A 19,371-nucleotide genomic window follows, 5' to 3' on the forward strand; every position below is an offset into this window, starting at 1 on the left:
ACGCGATGTTGCACCACAGACTGTCCAGGAGTTGACCGATGCCCTGAGCCAGGTCTGGGAGGAGATCCCTCAGGAGACCATCCGTCGTCTCATCAGGAGCATGCCCAGACGTTGTAGGGAGTGCATACAGGCACGTGGAGGCCACACACTACTGAGCCTCATTTTGAATCGTCTTGAAGAATTTCCACAGAAGTTGGATCAGCCTATGTTCTCATTTTCCACTTTGATTTTTGAGTAGGATTCTGAATCCAGACCTTAATGGGCTAATGATTTTGATTTCCATTGATCATTCTTAGGTTATTTTGCTCTAAACACGTTCCTCTGTCTAATAAATAAAGATTTTCAGCTGAAATATTTCATTCATCGAGGTCTATATTGTGTTTTTAGGTGTTCCCTTTTTTTTTTTGAGCAGTGTATATGTCCTGGATGGAGTGAAACTCACATCCACTGATGTCCTGGGCCATCCGCAGCATTTTGTGGTTGTGAGCAGTACAGTTCCCATGCCAGGCGGTGATGCATCCAGTCAGGACGCTCTCGGTTGTGCCTCTGTAGAAGGCCTGTAGAATCTTGGGCCCCATGCCGAACTTCTTCAGTCGCCTGAGGTGAAAGTGGTGTTGCTGTGCCTTTATCATATGTATGCGAGTACAACAGCAGGACTCAGGATCAGCCATTTGTGTCATGGGCCACTCCCCATAAAAGTAAGCCAATGTCTCACCAAAGGTTGTCCCACCAGATTGTGGAGACTAGATCACTGATCTAAAGCTGGGCTTTCAGCCCTCTCAGGATTTAAGGGCTCATTCCACAAGGGGCGTGGCCACTCAGTGGGAGTAAATTTTAAACCTAGGCGCACTGGTGCGACTTGCAACTTAATGTTTTTTTAATAATGTGAAAACCAGTAAGAGGAGAACTTGTGTGTAAATGAGTGGGCTTGGCATAGGTGTGTGTGTGTACACGTGTAAGAGAGGAGTTACTGTGAGGCTCTTGTGACATGACCAAAACAAAGCAGCATTGGGGGGGAGGGGGGGGAATCGTGCGCGGCATACTAGTCGCCACTCAGTAGGACTTACCCTCGCTGTGAAATGAACTATCAATTTGTTTTTTTAAAAGAAAAGACCCTCGCCGCTCTGATGGCCGAGCGGAATAACCCGCCGTTCTTGCAACCCGCTCGTCGTGTGGCTGGGAGGTTCGTATCCCAGACTCGCCGTAACCGGTCAGGGCATCCATGGGGTAAGGCATTCATTAGGCCACCCTTACCCAAGGGATAGTGGGTGTAGATCGGTGTAGTGTTCGGGGACTCGTCGTTCTCTAGCGACCTCTCTGGCCCATCCAGGCGCCTGCAGCCAAGCAACCAAAAGCATTCTCCCTACGTCTCCTTCGCGGCCTGAGGGTACTGCAATTCATGCGAGGCTTCAGCGTGTAAAATGGCGAGAGCAGCCGACATGAGTTTGAAGGAAGCTAGTGTTACGACTATCTCCTTCCTGTAGAAACGTGAGCCAGGGGAGTTATTCGACAAGAGTTCTGGCCATATGCCATTGGGTTAATCGGGTGGGATAAGGGGAAAAACTAGAAATAAATTTATAAAAAAAAAAAGAATAGAAAGAAAAGACCATCCTTCAGACCTTCCTCTTGTTCCACTGACCAAAACTGATGACAGTTCAGACAAGGAAGCAGCAGGTCATGTGAAAAAGGCAAAGACGAATTTCTTTCGCCAGAAATGGCTTGTGTAATATCCATGGCTGCGATTTAGCAAAGAAAAAGGCACCATGTACAATATGTATTGTTCTCAGTGTGGGCCAACTTTTGCGGGGAGACCAAGTTTGCTGGCCCCTCGACTGGCACTGCTATGTTCAAGCACGACACCATCTTTAAGCACAACAACAGCCTGAAACACAAACTGCGGAGGGGCAGGTGCACAGCTGGAAGTTCAGCATCTCTGCAAACGACATTTGCAAGGCAGGCATCTGCAAATCGTTCTGCAGGAGAGGCCGAAATGGAAATAAAATTCAATACAGCGTACTACATCGCCAAAAAAGAGCTACCATTCAAAAAATTCAAGAGTTACATAAATTTATTAAAAAAGAATGGAGTTAAAATTATCCCACATACAGCAACGACATGGCATATGCCCAGTTTATTGGAGTGATAGCCGATACACTTAAAAAGAAGACAGGCAAAAAAATAGCAGACTCCGTGTATCTCTCATTCATGATTGATGGTGACATGGATGTGTCAACGAAGAAATGCAAGATGCACGGATCCTGCAGCAAGGAGGGCCAGTGAATGTTTTGATTGGCCATGTGGAAGTTCAGCATGGAAATGCTCAAGGTATGTAAGGAATTTGACTGCGGTTTGGCTCACTGTACTCGCAAACAGAACACACAATCTTCAGAAATATACACTAGGAATGACTATATAGTACTGGTGAAACCATTTATGTGAAATGTAAACAGGATATAGTGCAAAGAAGTGAAGGAGTGATGTTAATAATGTAAAAAAGCGTTACTTTATAGTAAGTAAGTGGTTAAGTACAGTATAATACAGCTTGTTCAGATACGTGAGTGACATATTTATTGCAATTTATTACTAAAATATTTTTAAGTACAGTGAGTATTTTACTGTTCCAGGGTTATTGCAGTGCCACAGTGAGTTAACTGTTCATAAGTGTGATGGCAAGGGGGGAGAGACTGTAACTGTCTGGTGGTTTTGGTGTTGCAATTACAGATATGTCGTTTTTATTGAAGAAATCTATGATGCCACCAAAAACGCCTTCCATCAACTGGGGACACAGTGGAGGACTTGATTAGAATAAGTCTTGAGGGAACTAGCTTGGAGGAGTTTGATGCCAAGGAGGCTGTACAGATGTGGTTCAGTCAGGGTAAAAGAGCTAGAAGGCCCAATTACAAAGGTTGGCCCTTAGAGCCTCCTAGTGGCCCTCAGGGGGATGTGCTCTAAACTAAAGGGAAGGGAAGGAGAGGAGAGGCATACAGCGTGAGTTCAGTGTTTACTTGTTTTGTTGTGGTTCTTGTGCTGTAATGACAGTAATGTTACTGACCACATACCTTATGTTTACATTTATAAATGTAATATTTGGTGCCTATGTTTACAAAAAGCACTTTAAAGTTTACATTTTATTTAACGTTTTTATATATATTTATTTATTTGCTCTTAAGCACTACCTCATTTTGTGACATTTAAAATAAAACAGCATATTGTTCTTTCTGTAAGTGATCTATTTATTACCAAAGCATTTATCAGTAATACAGTTAAGATGGAAAAATATCAATGTGTTGTGTTGCGTGTCGATTTAAGTGGTGCTCCTAAATTTTGTGCTGGTGCTCCAGAAATTTTCAGTAAGGAGCACCAGTGCTCCTAGTGGAAAAAGTTAGTCTGGAGCCCTGTAAAGACTATATCGGTAAGATTTAATTAATTTTCTTTTTTGTCCTACTAATTTTCATACATTTGCACAAATAATAAAGAGTGTGTGTGTTGTGTATGTGTGTAGAGAGCATATTTTTTGGCATGCACAATCTAGACGGGTAGATAAGCAACAGCAGTAAATAAATAGATAAATGCTCATTATGAAAATGAACTGACACTCGGGTCTGTGATTATTTTTTTTTAAGTGGCACAGGACATCCAAAAGGTTGCTGACCCATGGTCCCATCGTATTAGTGCCTAAGTGTTATGGGACAACACAGTTTTGTATGGACTCCTGTGGGTGAATATAGTGTCACAATTTGATGCCTCCCTGATGCCCTGTGTCAACGATCTTCTGGATAGGGTAGGCTCTGTTCCCTTTTTAAACAAAACTGGATTAACCAAGGGTTACTGGCAGATTTCCCTGTTGCCAGAGTTGAAAGAATCGATAGGTTTCTCCACCCCAGAAGGTTTGTACCAATTTCCTATGTTGGGTGGCCCTCATTACCAATTCAGAATGCCTCTAGGTGGCCCTTGGTAGTTGGTATGTTTATGAATTGTATGGTGAATGTTTGTCATTAAAGTCCAGCTGGTTTGTGCAAAATAATCAAAATAGATCTTGACTTATGTAGCACCCAAATGAAAAAATAAAACAATACCTGTTTATGCAGAGAGGTGAAAAACAGATGACATAATATACTGCAAGCTCAGAAGAGGAGGAAGGATTGAGGCATACTTGCTGTAGAAGAAAGCACCAGCAGCAGAAGCCAGCCCATGGTGTGAGACAAACACTAGAGGGTAGATGTTAGAGCACTCCTCTTCACTCAGACACTCCTCTTCTCTATCATACCTCGGCACACAAACACAAACATAGGTTAGACAAAGAAACTGAAAACAATAAAAGAGTTTGGAGTTATGTTTTTTATATATAAACTGGTAGGCTCATGTTCACTTGAATTGACTTGAATTGTATTCACGTACCACTGCAGGCTTACAGTAGACCAGAGAAGCCATTAAAGACTCACTGTTGAATGAGCAGCAACAAATGGATGACTTCCACTGCTACGTCTGGATCCTTGTCAAGAACCATAGCCAGTATCCTCCCCTGAATATACATGAACACACAAAGACATGCAAGCACGCACACAACAAAAGGAATAGACAAAATGAAGGATGTAAAGGAGCCAAAACATAGCATAAACAGACATTTATCTGCTGCAACACATGGGGCTTAGGAGGGTTTTCATCTATTTGAGAAGAGATTAATAACCATGCATAATTAGCAGATTAAAATTCAGATGGAAACAGGCAGCTGGACAAAGGAAGAAACCATGGAAATCCACAGGAATGAGGAGAATGGAGGAACAAATTTAGGGAGATTACATACAATAAGACATTAAAAAGGTGAGGCAAAAGATAGAAAGAAAAAAGAGAGAAAAATGGTAAAGAAAGAAAAAGGACGGAAAGAAAAGAAGAAAAAAAAACAAGAGGAAAGAAAAAGGTAAAGGAAGAAAAGCAAGAAATAAACAACCAGACCAGAAATATTAGAAGAGGTTTAGTAGTCCAGTCAAGAGGGAGAACTCACTTTGAATCTGCTGAAGAAGAGCTCTAGGCGCCCAATGAAGTCCCTCTTCTGGTACAAACCCTGCAGGGCATGCACACACTGCAGACGCACTGAACTTTGCTGAAAGGAGAGCAGTAATATTGAACAAACACATACACACCATCACAACCATGTAAAATAATTCCCAAGTCTGTTTTCAATAAACAAGTTTGTGTGTGTGCACGTGTGTCTATGCAAGTTAACATTTGGTTAGACGGGCTCCAGATATCTTTGTGGAAAGAAGGGAAGGAGGATTATAAAGCGCTAATTGCTGGCTAAGTGCTGGTAAATTTGAGCTTTTTAGTTATATTTGGTTTGTGAAAATGGCCTGTTTATTTTGAAATGTTTCCGTTATTGTATCTGTCTTCTGGATGTGTATCTGATGACCCACTTTATCATGTAGCATCCACCCCAGGTACTTGAGATACTGGTCATTGAGGAACTCCTCTGGGTCTTCTCTGAGCCAGACACCCAGTTCCTCGATACACGCTGCTCGGATCTCTGCCACACTGTCCCGATACCGATGCACAAACACGCCACGGAAAGTGCCATTGGTTAAGGAGCTCAGCTCTTCTTTGTTCTCCTGCAGCTACACAACACACATACACACTAGGGTTGGCCTACGTCGTCATATTGTTTGTTTATTGATATTGTAAAAACAATATTATTGTTTGTGCAAATGGTCTAAATGATTCCTGCTAGTAATTTACTATATCTAATTCGTTTTGTCTGTCCTGAGCTCTATTCATCTGTATCTATGCCTTAATTGGAACAGACATATTAACTGAAACCACCAACAGCCAGACGCTATTAAAATTTGACTAGTATCAAGAAAGTTGAAGTGAACATGCATCATTTCAAAGTTTCAACCCATCTTAAAAATCACTGTGGCTTGTAAATATAGCAGTGGATTTGGGGAGCTAACTGCCAGTGGAGCTAGGGGACAAGCAATTTTTGTCCACGGTGTGTTTATTTTTTGGCCAATAGCAACAGATTCATGAGAAATGTTGGTCACAATTTTGTTGTCGCTAAGAAATTAATGATGATCAGTTTGACAAGTTGTGCTCTTTGGCTAAGAAAGCTTAAATTTTTCAAACTTCAACCCCTTTGAGCACTTTAACATAAGCAGAGCTCTCATCAATGCCCGTCATATCATTGCCACTGCAAATGACAAGAAGAGTGAGCTGGTGTCCCCCCCCCCCTTTTCTCCCCACTTGTTCTTGGCCAATTATCCCACTCTTCCGAGTCGTCCCAGTTGCTGCTCCACCCACTCTGCCGATCCGGGGAGGGCTGCAGACTACCACATGCCTCCTCCGATACATGTGGAGTTGCCAGCCGCTTTTCACCTGACAGTGAGGAGTTTCACCAGGGGGACGTAGTGCATGGGAGGATCATGCTATTCCCCCCTCAGTTTCCCCTCCCCCCTCAACAGGTGCTCTGACTGACCAGAGGAGGCGCTAGTGCAGCGACCAGGACACATACCCACATCCGGCTTTCCATCCACAGACACAGCCAATTGTGTCTGTAGGGACGCCTGACCAAGCTGGAGGTAACACAGGGATTCGAACCAGCAATCCCCGTGTTGGTAGGCAGAGCAGGTGCCTTTTAAAGTTCTTTTGTAAAACGGATTGAAGGTGGGCTCATAACTTTGACTTCATGTACACGTGATTTTTTTTTTTGTGTGTGCACATGTATAAGACCTCGGTGATCATGGCCTGCAGATCCTCCAGCATCACAGTGGCTCTGTCCTGAGCACTCTTGCTGCTCTCTATGTTGTATCGCCTCTGACTAGTCTGCAGCTGGGCATACACCACCACTGATACCTTCATTAACCCAGTCATCAGCTTCATGGCTAAAAAAAAAACAAAAAAAAACAAGATAGCCACATAAGGCAACGTAATATTGATAAAATTTACAAATCAGGTGTTTTTTTTTTCTTCTGAAAATTGCCATGTGATGCAATGTGATACTTTTTCCATCCCTGAGGGGAAGTTTGTTTTTTCGCCTTTTGCCTTCCACAGGGTGTTCAGAGCACAGTCAGATACTGAGAAATACTCTTGAAGCTGGTATGGATTCAGTTTTACTTGTGAACACTTCAGCGGGGCTTCCTGACACAAGGGCTTGAATCTGGCTCATGAGACTCAGTACTCCACCCACCTGCCCATTTATTGTCATATGAGTTGCTTAACATCGAGTCTGAGCTCCCTCAATTTTATTTCATTGTCTTTAAAACAAGGGAAGAGTCAGGCTGATGGATTCTCTCAGGTGTGCAGCAGTACAGATATCTTGGAATCCCTTTTCTTTCTGAAAGTTGCAATTAAACTTTTGATTATCAAAAAAGGAGACATCATGGTTTTTCAATACTTACACCGTCCCATTGGAATGTGCTAAAGCCTTGAGAAAAGATTCAGCAAGTAAGCTTCTCAATACTGATGCGATTGGTGAAGTTTTTGTCTGTACAGTTCAAAATAATGCCCAACAACATTTTCACGAGGTCTGGGTTCAAAACCAATCCTTAAGGGCTCCAAATAATTAATAATGTGTTTGTATGTGTTGTCATGCATATATTAGACAGACAAGTGTGTTTCTGAGTTTTGTGTGTGCATCTTGCATAGAACCCTGCAAACATTTTGTGGCAACATAAATGCATAATGTTGTGAATGCAATGATAACACTCAACATTTCTAATACAATATGTATGCATTTGTCCATACGTGAAAAGTTAAGATGTGTGTGTGTGTGTATATATATTTGTATTTCCAGGTTTGCGTGTGTGCACGCGCAGATGTGTAAGTGTGTCCTGTGCGTGGCGTCCACTAACCAAGCAGGGTGCTGGTGTGCCTGAAGGCTCTGACTTGGGAGTCAGACAGCCCAATGAGCAGGGCCAGCAGGGAGGAGAAGAGATACTCGTCATGGAGCACGCCGTTTTGACAAGAGCGTACCAGAACCTGCACAAACTCACATAGGCTGGCCTTAAAACGCTTCCACTGGTGACCCGGAGAGCACAGTGGGTAGTTCACGGAGTCCTGGACAGGGAAGAACACAAATACGTGACAAGGTGAGTCTTCTACTTGAAGGAGGAAAATTGAAAAAGTATTTTTCAACAGTAAGTTCAATTATGTACTGAACATATTAGATGAATATAGAGATAATTGGACATGTCGGAGGAGAGATGCTGGGTATATTGGGAGAAGGATGCTGAAAATGGAGCTGCCAGGCAAGAGGAAAAGAAGAAGGCCAATGAGGGGGTTTATGGATGTGGTGAGGGAGGACATGCAGGTGCCTGCCTTGACAGATGACGATGCAGAGGACAGGAAGAGATGGAAATGGATAATCCACTGTGGCAAGCCCTAATGGCAGCAGCCAAAACTAGTAGTAGTAATAGATGAACTGACTATACAAGGGACAATCAGTGTGCTTACATGAAAGTAAAAAAAAAAAAAAAAAAAAAATCGATTTTAATCAGATTAAGACAATGTGATTACTGCAACTGCCATGTAAACACCTTAATCACTCTTCATCAAATCAAGGTCTAAATTGACACAAGCATAATGTGATTAACAGAACTAGATTTTTCAATCATTCAATTTACTTTGCTTTGTAGAGCTTTGCGGAGTTCTGGAAAATTGTGAGCATTCACCAAAAAGGTAATTCTGCTACAGACATCTGACCCAGAAAAGGATAGACAAAGGAGAACATGGTGAGCGACAGTAAACAACTGGATTTCTGAGTGAGACTTACCATGCTCAATAAAATAGAGTTTAATATCCTAAAGTTTTTGTTTTTCAAACACAATGTTCAGAAGTAACATAACTCCCATTCCATAATGCAGCTATCTGATGAGTCTTGTAAACTTGAATCATTGAAGAGATCACATTAATTTAACACGTGGAGAATTGCACTCCCCTTAAATTATTCAATTATTAGCCCTGCCTGGAGCTGTGTCCGAAGAGGTAACACCGAGGGCGGTCTGGTAGGACGCGGAAGCGGGGCAGGTTAAGCTAACCGCTAGCCCATGCAGACTGGCAGTGTTTTTAGTGTTGTCATGTGGAGTGCGGGGAGGTGTGTCGAGGGTCTGGCTGGGTGGGCTAGCGTTGGATTGGCTGAGGGAGCTTGGTCTTCTGCTTCCTGTGGGCCCAAGGACCACAGCCCTGACCGGAGCTGTGCCTGAAGAGGAAACACCGGGGGTGGTCTGGCGGGACGTGGAAGTGAGGCATACTAAGCGAACTGCTAGCCCATGCAGACCAGCAGTTCTGACAGTCGTCCTGGCTGGCACTCGTTCTCCTGGACAGTGATTTTTTTTTTTTTTTTTTTTTTTTTGGATATACACTCACTGGCCACTTTATTAGGTACACCTTACTAATACCGGGTTGGACCCCCTTTTGCCTTCAGAACTGCCTTAATCCTTCGTGGCATAGATTCAACAAGGTACTGGAAACATTCCTCAGAGAGTTTGGTCCATATTGACATGATAGCATCACGCAGTTGCTGCAGATTTGTCGGCTACACATCCATGATGCGAATCTCCCAGTCCACCACATCCCAAAGGTACTCTATTGTATTGAGATCTGGTAACTGTGGAAGCCATTTGAGTACAGTGAACTCATTGTCATGTTCAAGAAACCAGTCTGAGATGATTCGAGCTTTATGACATGGCGCGTTATCCTGCTGGAAGTAGCCATCAGAAGATGGGAACACTGTGGTCATAAAGGGATGGACATGGTCAACAACAATACTCAGGTAGGCTGTGGCGTTGACACGATGCTCACTTGGTACTAAGGGGCCCAAAGTGTGCCAAGAAAATATCCTCCACACCATTACACCACCACCACCAGCCTGAACCGTTGATACAAGGCAGGATGGATCCATGCTTTCATGTTGTTGACGCCAAATTCTGACCCTACCATCCGAATGTCGCAGCAGAAATCGAGACTCATCAGACCGGGCAATGTTTTTTTCTATTGTCCAATTTTGGTGAGCCTGTGCGAATTGTAGCCTCAGTTTCCTGTTCTTAGCTGACAGGAGTGGCACCCGGTGTGGTCTTCTGCTGCTGTAGCCCATCTGCCTCAAGGTTCGACGTGTTGTGCGTTCAGAGATGCTCTTCTGCATACCTTGGTTGTAATGAGTAGTTATTTGAGTTACTGTTGCCTTTCTATCAGCTCGAACCAGTCTGGCCATTCTCCTCTGACCTCTGGCATCAACAAGGCATATTCGCCCACAGAACTGCCGCTCACTGGATATTTTCTCTTTTTCGGACCATTCTCTGTAAACCCTAGAGATGGTTGTGCATGAAAATCCCAGTAGATCAGCAGTTTGTGAAATACTCAGACCAGCCCGTCTGGCACCAACAACCATGCCACGTTCAAAGTCACTTAAATCACCTTTCTTCCCCGTTCTGATGCTCGGTTTGAACTGCAGCAGATCGTCTTGACCATGTCTACATGCCTAAATGCATCGAGTTGCTGCCATGTGATTGGCTGATTAGAAATTTGCGTTAATGAGCAGTTGGACAGGTGTGCCTAATAAAGTGGCCGGCCGGCCACTTTATTAGGCACACCTGTCCAATAAGGTGGTTTAAGTGACTTTGAACGTGGCATGGTTGTTGGTGCCAGACGGGCTGGTCTGAGTATTTCACAAACTGCTGATCTACTGGGATTTTCACGCACAACCATCTCTAGGGTTTACAGAGAATGGTCCGAAAAAGAGAAAATATCCAGTGAGCGGCAGTTCTGTGGGCGAAAATGCCTTGTTGATGCCAGAGGAGGATGGCCAGACTGGTTCGAGCTGATAGAAAGGCAACAGTAACTCAAATAACCACTCATTACAACCAAGGTATGCAGAAGAGCATCTCTGAACGCACAACACGTCGAACCTTGAGGCAGACGGGCTACAGCAGCAGAAGACCACACCGGGTGCCACTCCTGTCAGCTAAGAACAGGAAACTGAGGCTACAATTCGCACAGGCTCACCAAAATTGGACAATAGAAGATTGGAAAAACGTTGCCCGGTCTGATGAGTCTCGATTTCTGCTGCGACATTCGGATGGTAGGGTCAGAATTTGGCGTCAACAACATGAAAGCATGGATCCATCCTGCCTTGTATCAACGGTTCAGGCTGGGTGGTGGTGTAATGGTGTGGAGGATATTTTCTTGGCACACTTTGGGCCCCTTAGTACCAAGTGAGCATCGTGTCAACGCCACAGCCTACCTGAGTATTGTTGTTGACCATGTCCATCCCTTTATGACCACAGTGTTCCCATCTTCTGATGGCTACTTCCAGCAGGATAACGCGCCATGTCATAAAGCTCGATTCATCTCAGACTGGTTTCTTGAACATGACAATGAGTTCACTGTACTCAAATGGCCTCCACAGTCACCAGATCTCAATCCAATAGAGCACCTTTGGGATGTGGTGGACTGGGAGATTCGCATCATGGATGTGCAGCCGACAAATCTGCAGCAACTGCGTGATGCTATCATGTCAATATGGACCAAACTCTCTGAGGAATGTTTCCAGTACCTTGTTGAATCTATGCCACGAAGGATTAAGGCAGTTCTGAAGGCAAAAGGGGGTCCAACCCGGTATTAGCAAGGTGTACCTAATAAAGTGGCCAGTGAGTGTGTATATATACACTACCGTTCAAAAGTTTGGGATCACCCAAACAATTTCGTGTTTTCCATGAAAAGTCACACTTATTCACCACCATATGTTGTGAAATGAATAGAAAATAGAGTCAAGACATTGACAAGGTTAGAAATAATGATTTGTATTTGAAATAAGATTTTTTTTACATCAAACTTTGCTTTCGTCAAAGAATCCTCCATTTGCAGGAATTACAGCATTGCAGACCTTTGGCATTCTAGCTGTTAATTTGTTGAGGTAATCTGGAGAAATTGCACCCCACGCTTCCAGAAGCAGCTCCCACAAGTTGGATTGGTTGGATGGGCACTTCTTTGAGCAGATTGAGTTTCTGGAGCATCACATTTGTGGGGTCAATTAAACGCTCAAAATGGCCAGAAAAAGAGAACTTTCATCTGAAACTCGACAGTCTATTCTTGTTCTTAGAAATGAAGGCTATTCCATGCGAGAAATTGCTAAGAAATTGAAGATTTCCTACACCGGTGTGTACTACTCCCTTCAGAGGACAGCACAAACAGGCTCTAACAGGTACTATTTAATGAAGATGCCAGTTGGGGACCTGTGAGGCGTCTGTTTCTCAAACTAGAGACTCTAATGTACTTATCTTCTTGCTCAGTTGTGCAACGCGGCCTCCCACTTCTTTTTCTACTCTGGTTAGAGCCTGTTTGTGCTGTCCTCTGAAGGGAGTAGTACACACCGGTGTAGGAAATCTTCAATTTCTTAGCAATTTCTCACATGGAATAGCCTTCATTTCTAAGAACAAGAATAGACTGTCGAGTTTCAGATGAAAGTTCTCTTTTTCTGGCCATTTTGAGCGTTTAATTGACCCCACAAATGTGATGCTCCAGAAACTCAATCTGCTCAAAGAAGTGCCCATCCAACCAATCCAACTGGTGGGAGCTGCTTCTGGAAGCGTGGGGTGCAATTTCTCCAGATTACCTCAACAAATTAACAGCTAGAATGCCAAAGGTCTGCAATGCTGTAATTGCTGCAAATGGAGGATTCTTTGACGAAAGCAAAGTTTGATGTAAAAAAAAATCTTATTTCAAATACAAATCATTATTTCTAACCTTGTCAATGTCTTGACTCTATTTTCTATTCATTTCACAACATATGGTGGTGAATAAGTGTGACTTTTCATGGAAAACACAAAATTGTTTGGGTGATCCCAAACTTTTGAACGGTAGTGTATATAAAGATCTTAACAGTTGCTCCACAGGATGGGGATAGCTAAAGCCACAGAAGGTTAGATAGAGTATTCTGCATACATGCACACACAGTGTAGCTTTTTTCTCGTTTTTTCTTTAGGGGTCCATGCATGTACTGCAGGAACCCTATTGTTACTGTAATGGCATGACTTTGTATAACATTCTGTCTTTGTTATGATTGTCACCAGTACTACAATTTTTTTTTCTTGTTTCTCTGCTCTGGGGATGGAAGGGGATGCATATATTTGATTGTTTGAAAAAAAATGCAAAACCCAATAACTACTACTACTACTTTTGGATGCTCCCGTTAGGGATCGCCACAATGGATCATCCGTTTCCATTTCTTCCTGTCTTCTGCGTCTTCCTCTGTCACACCAGCCACCTGCATGTCTTCCCTCACCACATCCATAAACCTCCTCTTTTGCCTTCCTCTTGTCCTCTTTCCTGGCAGCTCCATATTCAGTATCCTTCTCCCAATATACCCAGCATCTCTCCTCCACACATGCCCAAGCCATCTAAATCTTGCCTCTCTTGCTTCGTCTCCAAACCGTCCAACCTGAGCGGTCCCTCTAATATAATTGTTCCTAATCCTGTCCCTCTTCATTACTCCCAGTGAAAATCTTAGCATCTTCAACTCTGCCACCTCCAGCTCCGCCTCCTGTCTTTTCGTCAGTGCCACTATCTCCAAACCATATAACATAGCTGGTCTCACAACCATTTTGTAAACCTTCCCTTTAACTCTTGCTGGTACCCTTCTGTCGCAAATCACTCCTGACACTCTTCTCCACCCACTCCACCCTGCCTGCACTCTCTTCACCTCTCTACTGCACTCCCCGCTACTTTGGACAGTTGACCCCAAGTATTTAAACTCGTGTGCCTTCGTCACCTCCACTCCTTGCATCCTGACCATTCTAATGTCCTCTCTCTCATTCACGCATAGGTATTCCATCTTGCTCCTGGTATTTGTCTACTGGCATGATTTATTTATAATTACAAAATAGGTGCTTATATCTATGTCTGCAACTGCTGGCCAATTCATTCCTGTTATTCAATGTGGACTTTTCTGGTTTGCAAATGATAAAATATTTTTCAGTTAGACATATATTGCACATTTTACTACTGGTTGAATACGCTTTGTTCTTTGAGAGGATTTTCCAGGTGGTTGAATAATTAATGTTTCTGTCCGCCAATGACCAAATATAAAGGCTTAAAGATGTTACATTCTTTAAACGGTTGTTACTAAAGCTACAGGTGTGCATTGAACCTCTTTTTGAATGTTCCCTCTGTTAGACCGACATATGTCTCTATTTTGCTGTTGTCATTTCTCGTCACCGTAGCTTGGTAGATAACTCCTTTTATCTGGCATTTTCTTTCGAGGGGGCAGGAGTCGTTCACACGGCAGTTGCGGGAGTCCAATTGTGATGAAGGTGTCATTGATTTGTTCATGATCCTTGTGTTGTGGGACGATATTATTTGTTGAAAGTTTGGCATGCAGCTCTAACTAATTTTGATGGTGTTCCTATTGAATATCTTCCTCAGTTGATGGTCCGGGGTAAAGCACTTACCCCAAAGTTAAAAAAACTGCTTACCGATGTTTGTGGCTACGGTATCACTGTAGGGTGGGTTGTACCAGGTGAGGTTTAGTTTTCTGCTACGTTTGTTGATTTGCTGGCAGTCAGTATTTAATGGTGGGTTGTACTTGAGCTTAAAATTGTAGCCGCCCTTTTTTAATACATCTTGGTATGGGGGTATATATATATTAGCTTTTTTTTCTTTCCGGAAACAGTCAATGGTATTGATAAAAGTGCTCAACAAATGAGGAGCAGAATATTAGAGAATTTACTTGACTCACTGGATTATTTTGCTCCTTATTTGTTGAGCACTTTCCCCTACTGTTGAGTGTTTCTTTTATATAACCTTGTTAAAAGAAACACTCGACGATAGGGGTAGTGCTCAACAAATAAGGAGCAAAATAATCCAGTGAGTCAAGTTAATTCTTTATGAGACAGTACAAGCCTGTTTCATGCCATAAGCAATCAGGATTTTATATATATATATATGGCTGAGATATGAAGATATTTTTAACAAACTGATGGATCGACCATGTGGTGCAAGATATGTAATATCAAACTTAACTATCAGGAATTTCATGATTAATCATATGTAAGTCAAGCACAAAAAGAAAACGTAAGAGGACGTAAAGCAATCTCATAATTCACCATTACTGTCGGGCGTCACCGTAAGCCCATTAGAGCGGAGCAGATTACCCAGCTAATAGTTGTAGCGACTAATTTTTTTGTGCTGTGTTTGTTTGTGTTGTGGATTCATGACATGAAAAACCTAATCCAGTAGCATTCAAAAAAATGGCAAGACTTACCCGTGGGGACTGTAGGCTACTATTTTCTAAATTTCATGGGCACTCAAACAGGGAAATCAGGTCAAATGCATATCCCATACATTAACAGATACATAACACAAAAACATGTATTGCCCTTTTTTTCTTATTCCTAAAGAACATCTTTCCCCCACTCACCTCATCAAACTCTTTGGTCAGCATGCTGATGACCTCAACGTTCTGCATTGTGTCAAACATCTCTCGGCTCACCACTCCTACATGAAGCAAGAGGACAAGGAAAGTGATTACAATGGACCCTATTTCCCTTTTCTCATCCTCACTTTTCCAGAATACGGTTCAATGAAAAACCCTAAACACAAACATTACTACACACCTAAAAACCCCAAAAAATCGTTTCCGTATCAGCCAAATTTGACTTAACATAAGAATAACATTCCGGTTTCTAAACTCTAAACTCTGCAGTTCACACAGAATGTTATAATGTTGTGTTAATAGATAAATAATTAAGACAATGCCTTTCTGGTGCTAAGCACTGCATTGTTAGCACACTGTGAAATCGATACCATGGTGCTGATCGATGTCAATACTGACATCAGGAAGATAATCTGTGGAACTCTGACCCCTATTGCCCGCCCCTCCCTTGCCCTCTCCATCGACTCGGTTCCATCTTGGCCTCTGACCTTTGCATCCACAGCACCGAACGATTAAGTTGATGAGCACCAGGAGCCCCTCCTCTTGGCCTTCCTTGTAGCTCTCCAGCCACTCATCCACCACCGCCTTAAAATTGACAGAGAAAACAGCCAATGATAAAACTGCACTCAGGTCAGAGGTGTCGCAGGGAGGTCACAGTTTTTGCAGTCTCAAACTGTGACCTCTTTTACCCTTTTATTTTGTCATAAACCTCTCTCCATCTTGTAATATATGGGTATGAATTACCATTTAAAAGATCAAGCTTATTTTTCTCACTCCTCACATCCATATTCTGGTTTCAATACACCAACACCATGGTGTAATGATTTCACCCAGCCATTGCAACATTAGACATAAAGGGATAGCACACCTCAGAAAAATTCTCAGATGTGTACCATCTGTTATGTTGGTGACACAAAGTACCTAAATCCAATAAAGCACATAAGCACATAGTAAAATTCAGCTTTGTAAAAATTAAGTAAATTTTAGTTTTCCAAGCTTGCACAATACACTGAATAGTTCTTTCAGAGCAGGTGCAGAGGGCTCAAGAGGGGCCTTCTGCATTGTGGGGCAACTGTATACTGTAGCACCAGAATCTTTTCTTCTGCCCAACAGTCTCATTGTCCTTCATCAATCAATAGCCTGTCTTTTCAGTTTTAACCCAGAAGAAACTGGGGAAAGCGGTGCTTCAGAGCCAAACAATGGGCTGGGATGGACACGTGCTGTCAATCATTGACTGTGTGACCCAATGGAAGTGGCTCCTTCCTCATCCAAGGCACCACCATAGGGTCACATCATTCAGCCCACTGACAGCAAATGATAATCGCACTCATTGCCAGGTCTTAGGGCCTTGTTGCTACTCTCATTACTCATCCCTCCCTCAACCCTCCATGTGTCCCGCTATATTCCCCCCACCCAACCAAAAACACACACACACATACACACACCCCTTCTCCCCTTTCAGAATTACTGAGATCTCTTCCACTTCAGTTTGCTCACCACTATGGCACTCTTTCCACTGCAGATAGCTTCGTAGATCTCCCCTGCAGTAATACCCTGGTTCCCCTTATTCCTTGGCACAGCCCGAAGGGAGGCCCGCCTGGATGTCCCAAGGGATGGCTGCTGCGACTGAGTAGAGCTGCATGGAGGACTGGGGATGGGGCTACAGCTGGTGTTAGGTGTTGGCCCCACTGCAGTTTCACGCCTTGGTCTCTTGGGTGGCTATGGAATGAAAAAGAAATGAGGGCAGCTGAACAGGGGACTGCGGGTGAACTGATGTAACCACTTGACTTAATTGGTGGCAACCAGTAGAGATAAGGCATTGAGCAGAATCAAACTACTGAACTGAAGCACCTAGATTTCAAGGTCTACAATTCATGGCTGTCGGGTGAAACCCTTGCGATGGTGATTCAGACCCTTTGAATTTTTTTTGTTAATGAGAAGATATTGTGTGTGCAGCCATTTAGTTCCTTGGGCCCATCAAACATATCCATATTGAATAATTATCAGCTATTAACCTGGAATTCAAGCCGTTTTTCTTCACTTCTAGATATATAGCTTAAGCTATTAAACACTCCTATTTTAAGTACAATGCGAGTTGTGTACCAAACAATATACACAGTACCTAAATCTAAAGAAAATCCATAATCTGATCAAGACCCTATTGCCTCAATTTACCAATTCATGGCGACTCAAAAGGGAAAACCTTGTCAAAAGTCAATACCCAATACCCCCTTGGGGATGAATAAAGTATTTATTCTGAAAAACCACAAAGTACTTTGTTAAAGCAGATTTAGTTAATGTTAGAACTAAAAACATTGTCTCCAAGAAGTTATTCGGAATTCTGAGGAAAAAAAAACATCATTCATTTAAATTTAAAATAGCTTCAATCTACATGAGATTACTAAATCTGGGGAGAATTCAATAATTTACCACAACTCCAGGGGCAGATGCAACCCGTTTTCTCCGCGCCATTGATGCGATTTGGAACTCAACGTCACTTCCAATATCCGATATGTCATCCAACTCCTCCAAACTAACAAAGAGGGGTAGAATTAACCATGTAAACATATTTAACTAAATATCTAACGGACAAATAATTTTACCTTAGTGAAACCCCAATTGGTTAAAAAAAACTTTTACCAATTGGGGGTTTAAACTAGATTGCCAACAAGCAACTGCACATCGACTACTTTAGGTCCAGCTAAATTTAATGTTAACCTACCTGTCACAATCTGTTTTGTAATCCAACGCCATGTTTAGAGGACACCGGGGCGTTAAATTTAAAAAAGAGCCTTTGACCTGGTCTTGCTTATTAGCTTACTAGCTTGGAAAAATATCCGGGGACAGAAAAGAGATGGCAAAATCTAGTTTGCTGAAACAAACTGAAACCAACTAGATAATGAACGACAGGTTTACGGTATGACATTAGCCGAGTAGTTAAATTAGCTTTGAATTAGCTAATGCTATGTTAGCCATCAACATCAACTAACACGTTGTTAAATTAGCCAGTTAATGCGGCAGCAATCAAATAGCCAAGTGATAAAGCGGTCTGAAATTCCTGATAATTAAACATAACCATGCGATTTTTTTTTGTTCAAGTCTGATATGTTCTTTCTCGTCTTCTTCTTCAAGTCTAATATTTTCTTCTCTGCCGACCGAGTTTATGGGTCTCAAAAGCGCGAAAAATCGTTAGTGGATTCTGGAGGCGATTGGCTCAAAACTCATCAGCCCTATACGATGATTGGTCAATTTTGGAGGACGGAAATTCCGTAGTATCCATGTGTGGCAGATTAAGCGCCGCTCGGATAACTAGATCTACAGCCAAAAACCAGGTTTCCCAACAAACACAGTTACGTGTCCCCGAAATTAAACAAGTCATTTCAAACCAGAGAATGGTCTCCTTTTACGTTCAATCAGAATAAACTTCCTTGCCTCTTTACATGTTTACAATGGGAATGAGAGCCCCAGGGGTCGCCAAAATTCTCTTTTACACCATTATTCTGATAAATTACGTGCACTGATTTTATTCAGTTGCCCAGATCGTCATTTTGATGCCTGTCGGACAGTCAACACTGGATGTCATTTATGAATTTAGGACCCTGAGGTGGTTCGCCAACACTACCCCATGCCTCCCCTCCCTCCGCCGCAGGCACCTCACCCATCTCTCCCGTTGGTCCCCTCGCATGCTGCACAGTCCATTGTTCCGCGGCTGATAGGTTGCAAGCTAGAACGGGATGCTGAGACGGGAGTGCTTCATTCATTCCATTCTTCCCAATATTTACGCGCAACAGCCTCTAAACGAAGGACAAAAAAAATTAGGCATGGTCGAAAATGAATATTCAATCTAAAACCGAAGGTGGATGCGTCTGGGGGAATTTATATGCAGATTATTACTTTCTTTTTAGAGAGCCATTGCTATAAACGGTTCAGAATATACTTTTAGCAATCGTTTGCAT

The 19,371-nt window shown here is 42.7% G+C and overlaps 1 protein-coding gene across 1 annotated transcript in view; it reads right to left on the reverse strand.

Moving 5' to 3' along the window:
* LOC130110425 (cohesin subunit SA-2) overlaps positions 1-18,169 on the reverse strand; it is a 68,679-nt gene extending 50,510 nt beyond the window's left edge. Inside the window, exons 1-11 of the mRNA XM_056277525.1 lie at positions 18,138-18,169; positions 17,846-17,948; positions 16,913-17,134; positions 15,904-16,000; positions 15,401-15,477; positions 7,842-8,046; positions 6,721-6,872; positions 5,412-5,609; positions 5,003-5,101; positions 4,443-4,522; positions 4,154-4,267 (exon numbers count right to left, since the gene is read on the reverse strand). Coding sequence (XP_056133500.1) covers positions 4,154-4,267; positions 4,443-4,522; positions 5,003-5,101; positions 5,412-5,609; positions 6,721-6,872; positions 7,842-8,046; positions 15,401-15,477; positions 15,904-16,000; positions 16,913-17,134; positions 17,846-17,948; positions 18,138-18,169 — 1,379 coding nt within the window. The remainder of the gene's footprint in view (positions 1-4,153; positions 4,268-4,442; positions 4,523-5,002; positions 5,102-5,411; positions 5,610-6,720; positions 6,873-7,841; positions 8,047-15,400; positions 15,478-15,903; positions 16,001-16,912; positions 17,135-17,845; positions 17,949-18,137) is intronic.
* Between the last annotated feature and the right edge of the window lie 1,202 nt (positions 18,170-19,371).

This window comes from Lampris incognitus, chromosome 1 (assembly GCF_029633865.1).
Source record: "Lampris incognitus isolate fLamInc1 chromosome 1, fLamInc1.hap2, whole genome shotgun sequence".
Taxonomy (NCBI): domain Eukaryota; kingdom Metazoa; phylum Chordata; class Actinopteri; order Lampriformes; family Lampridae; genus Lampris; species Lampris incognitus.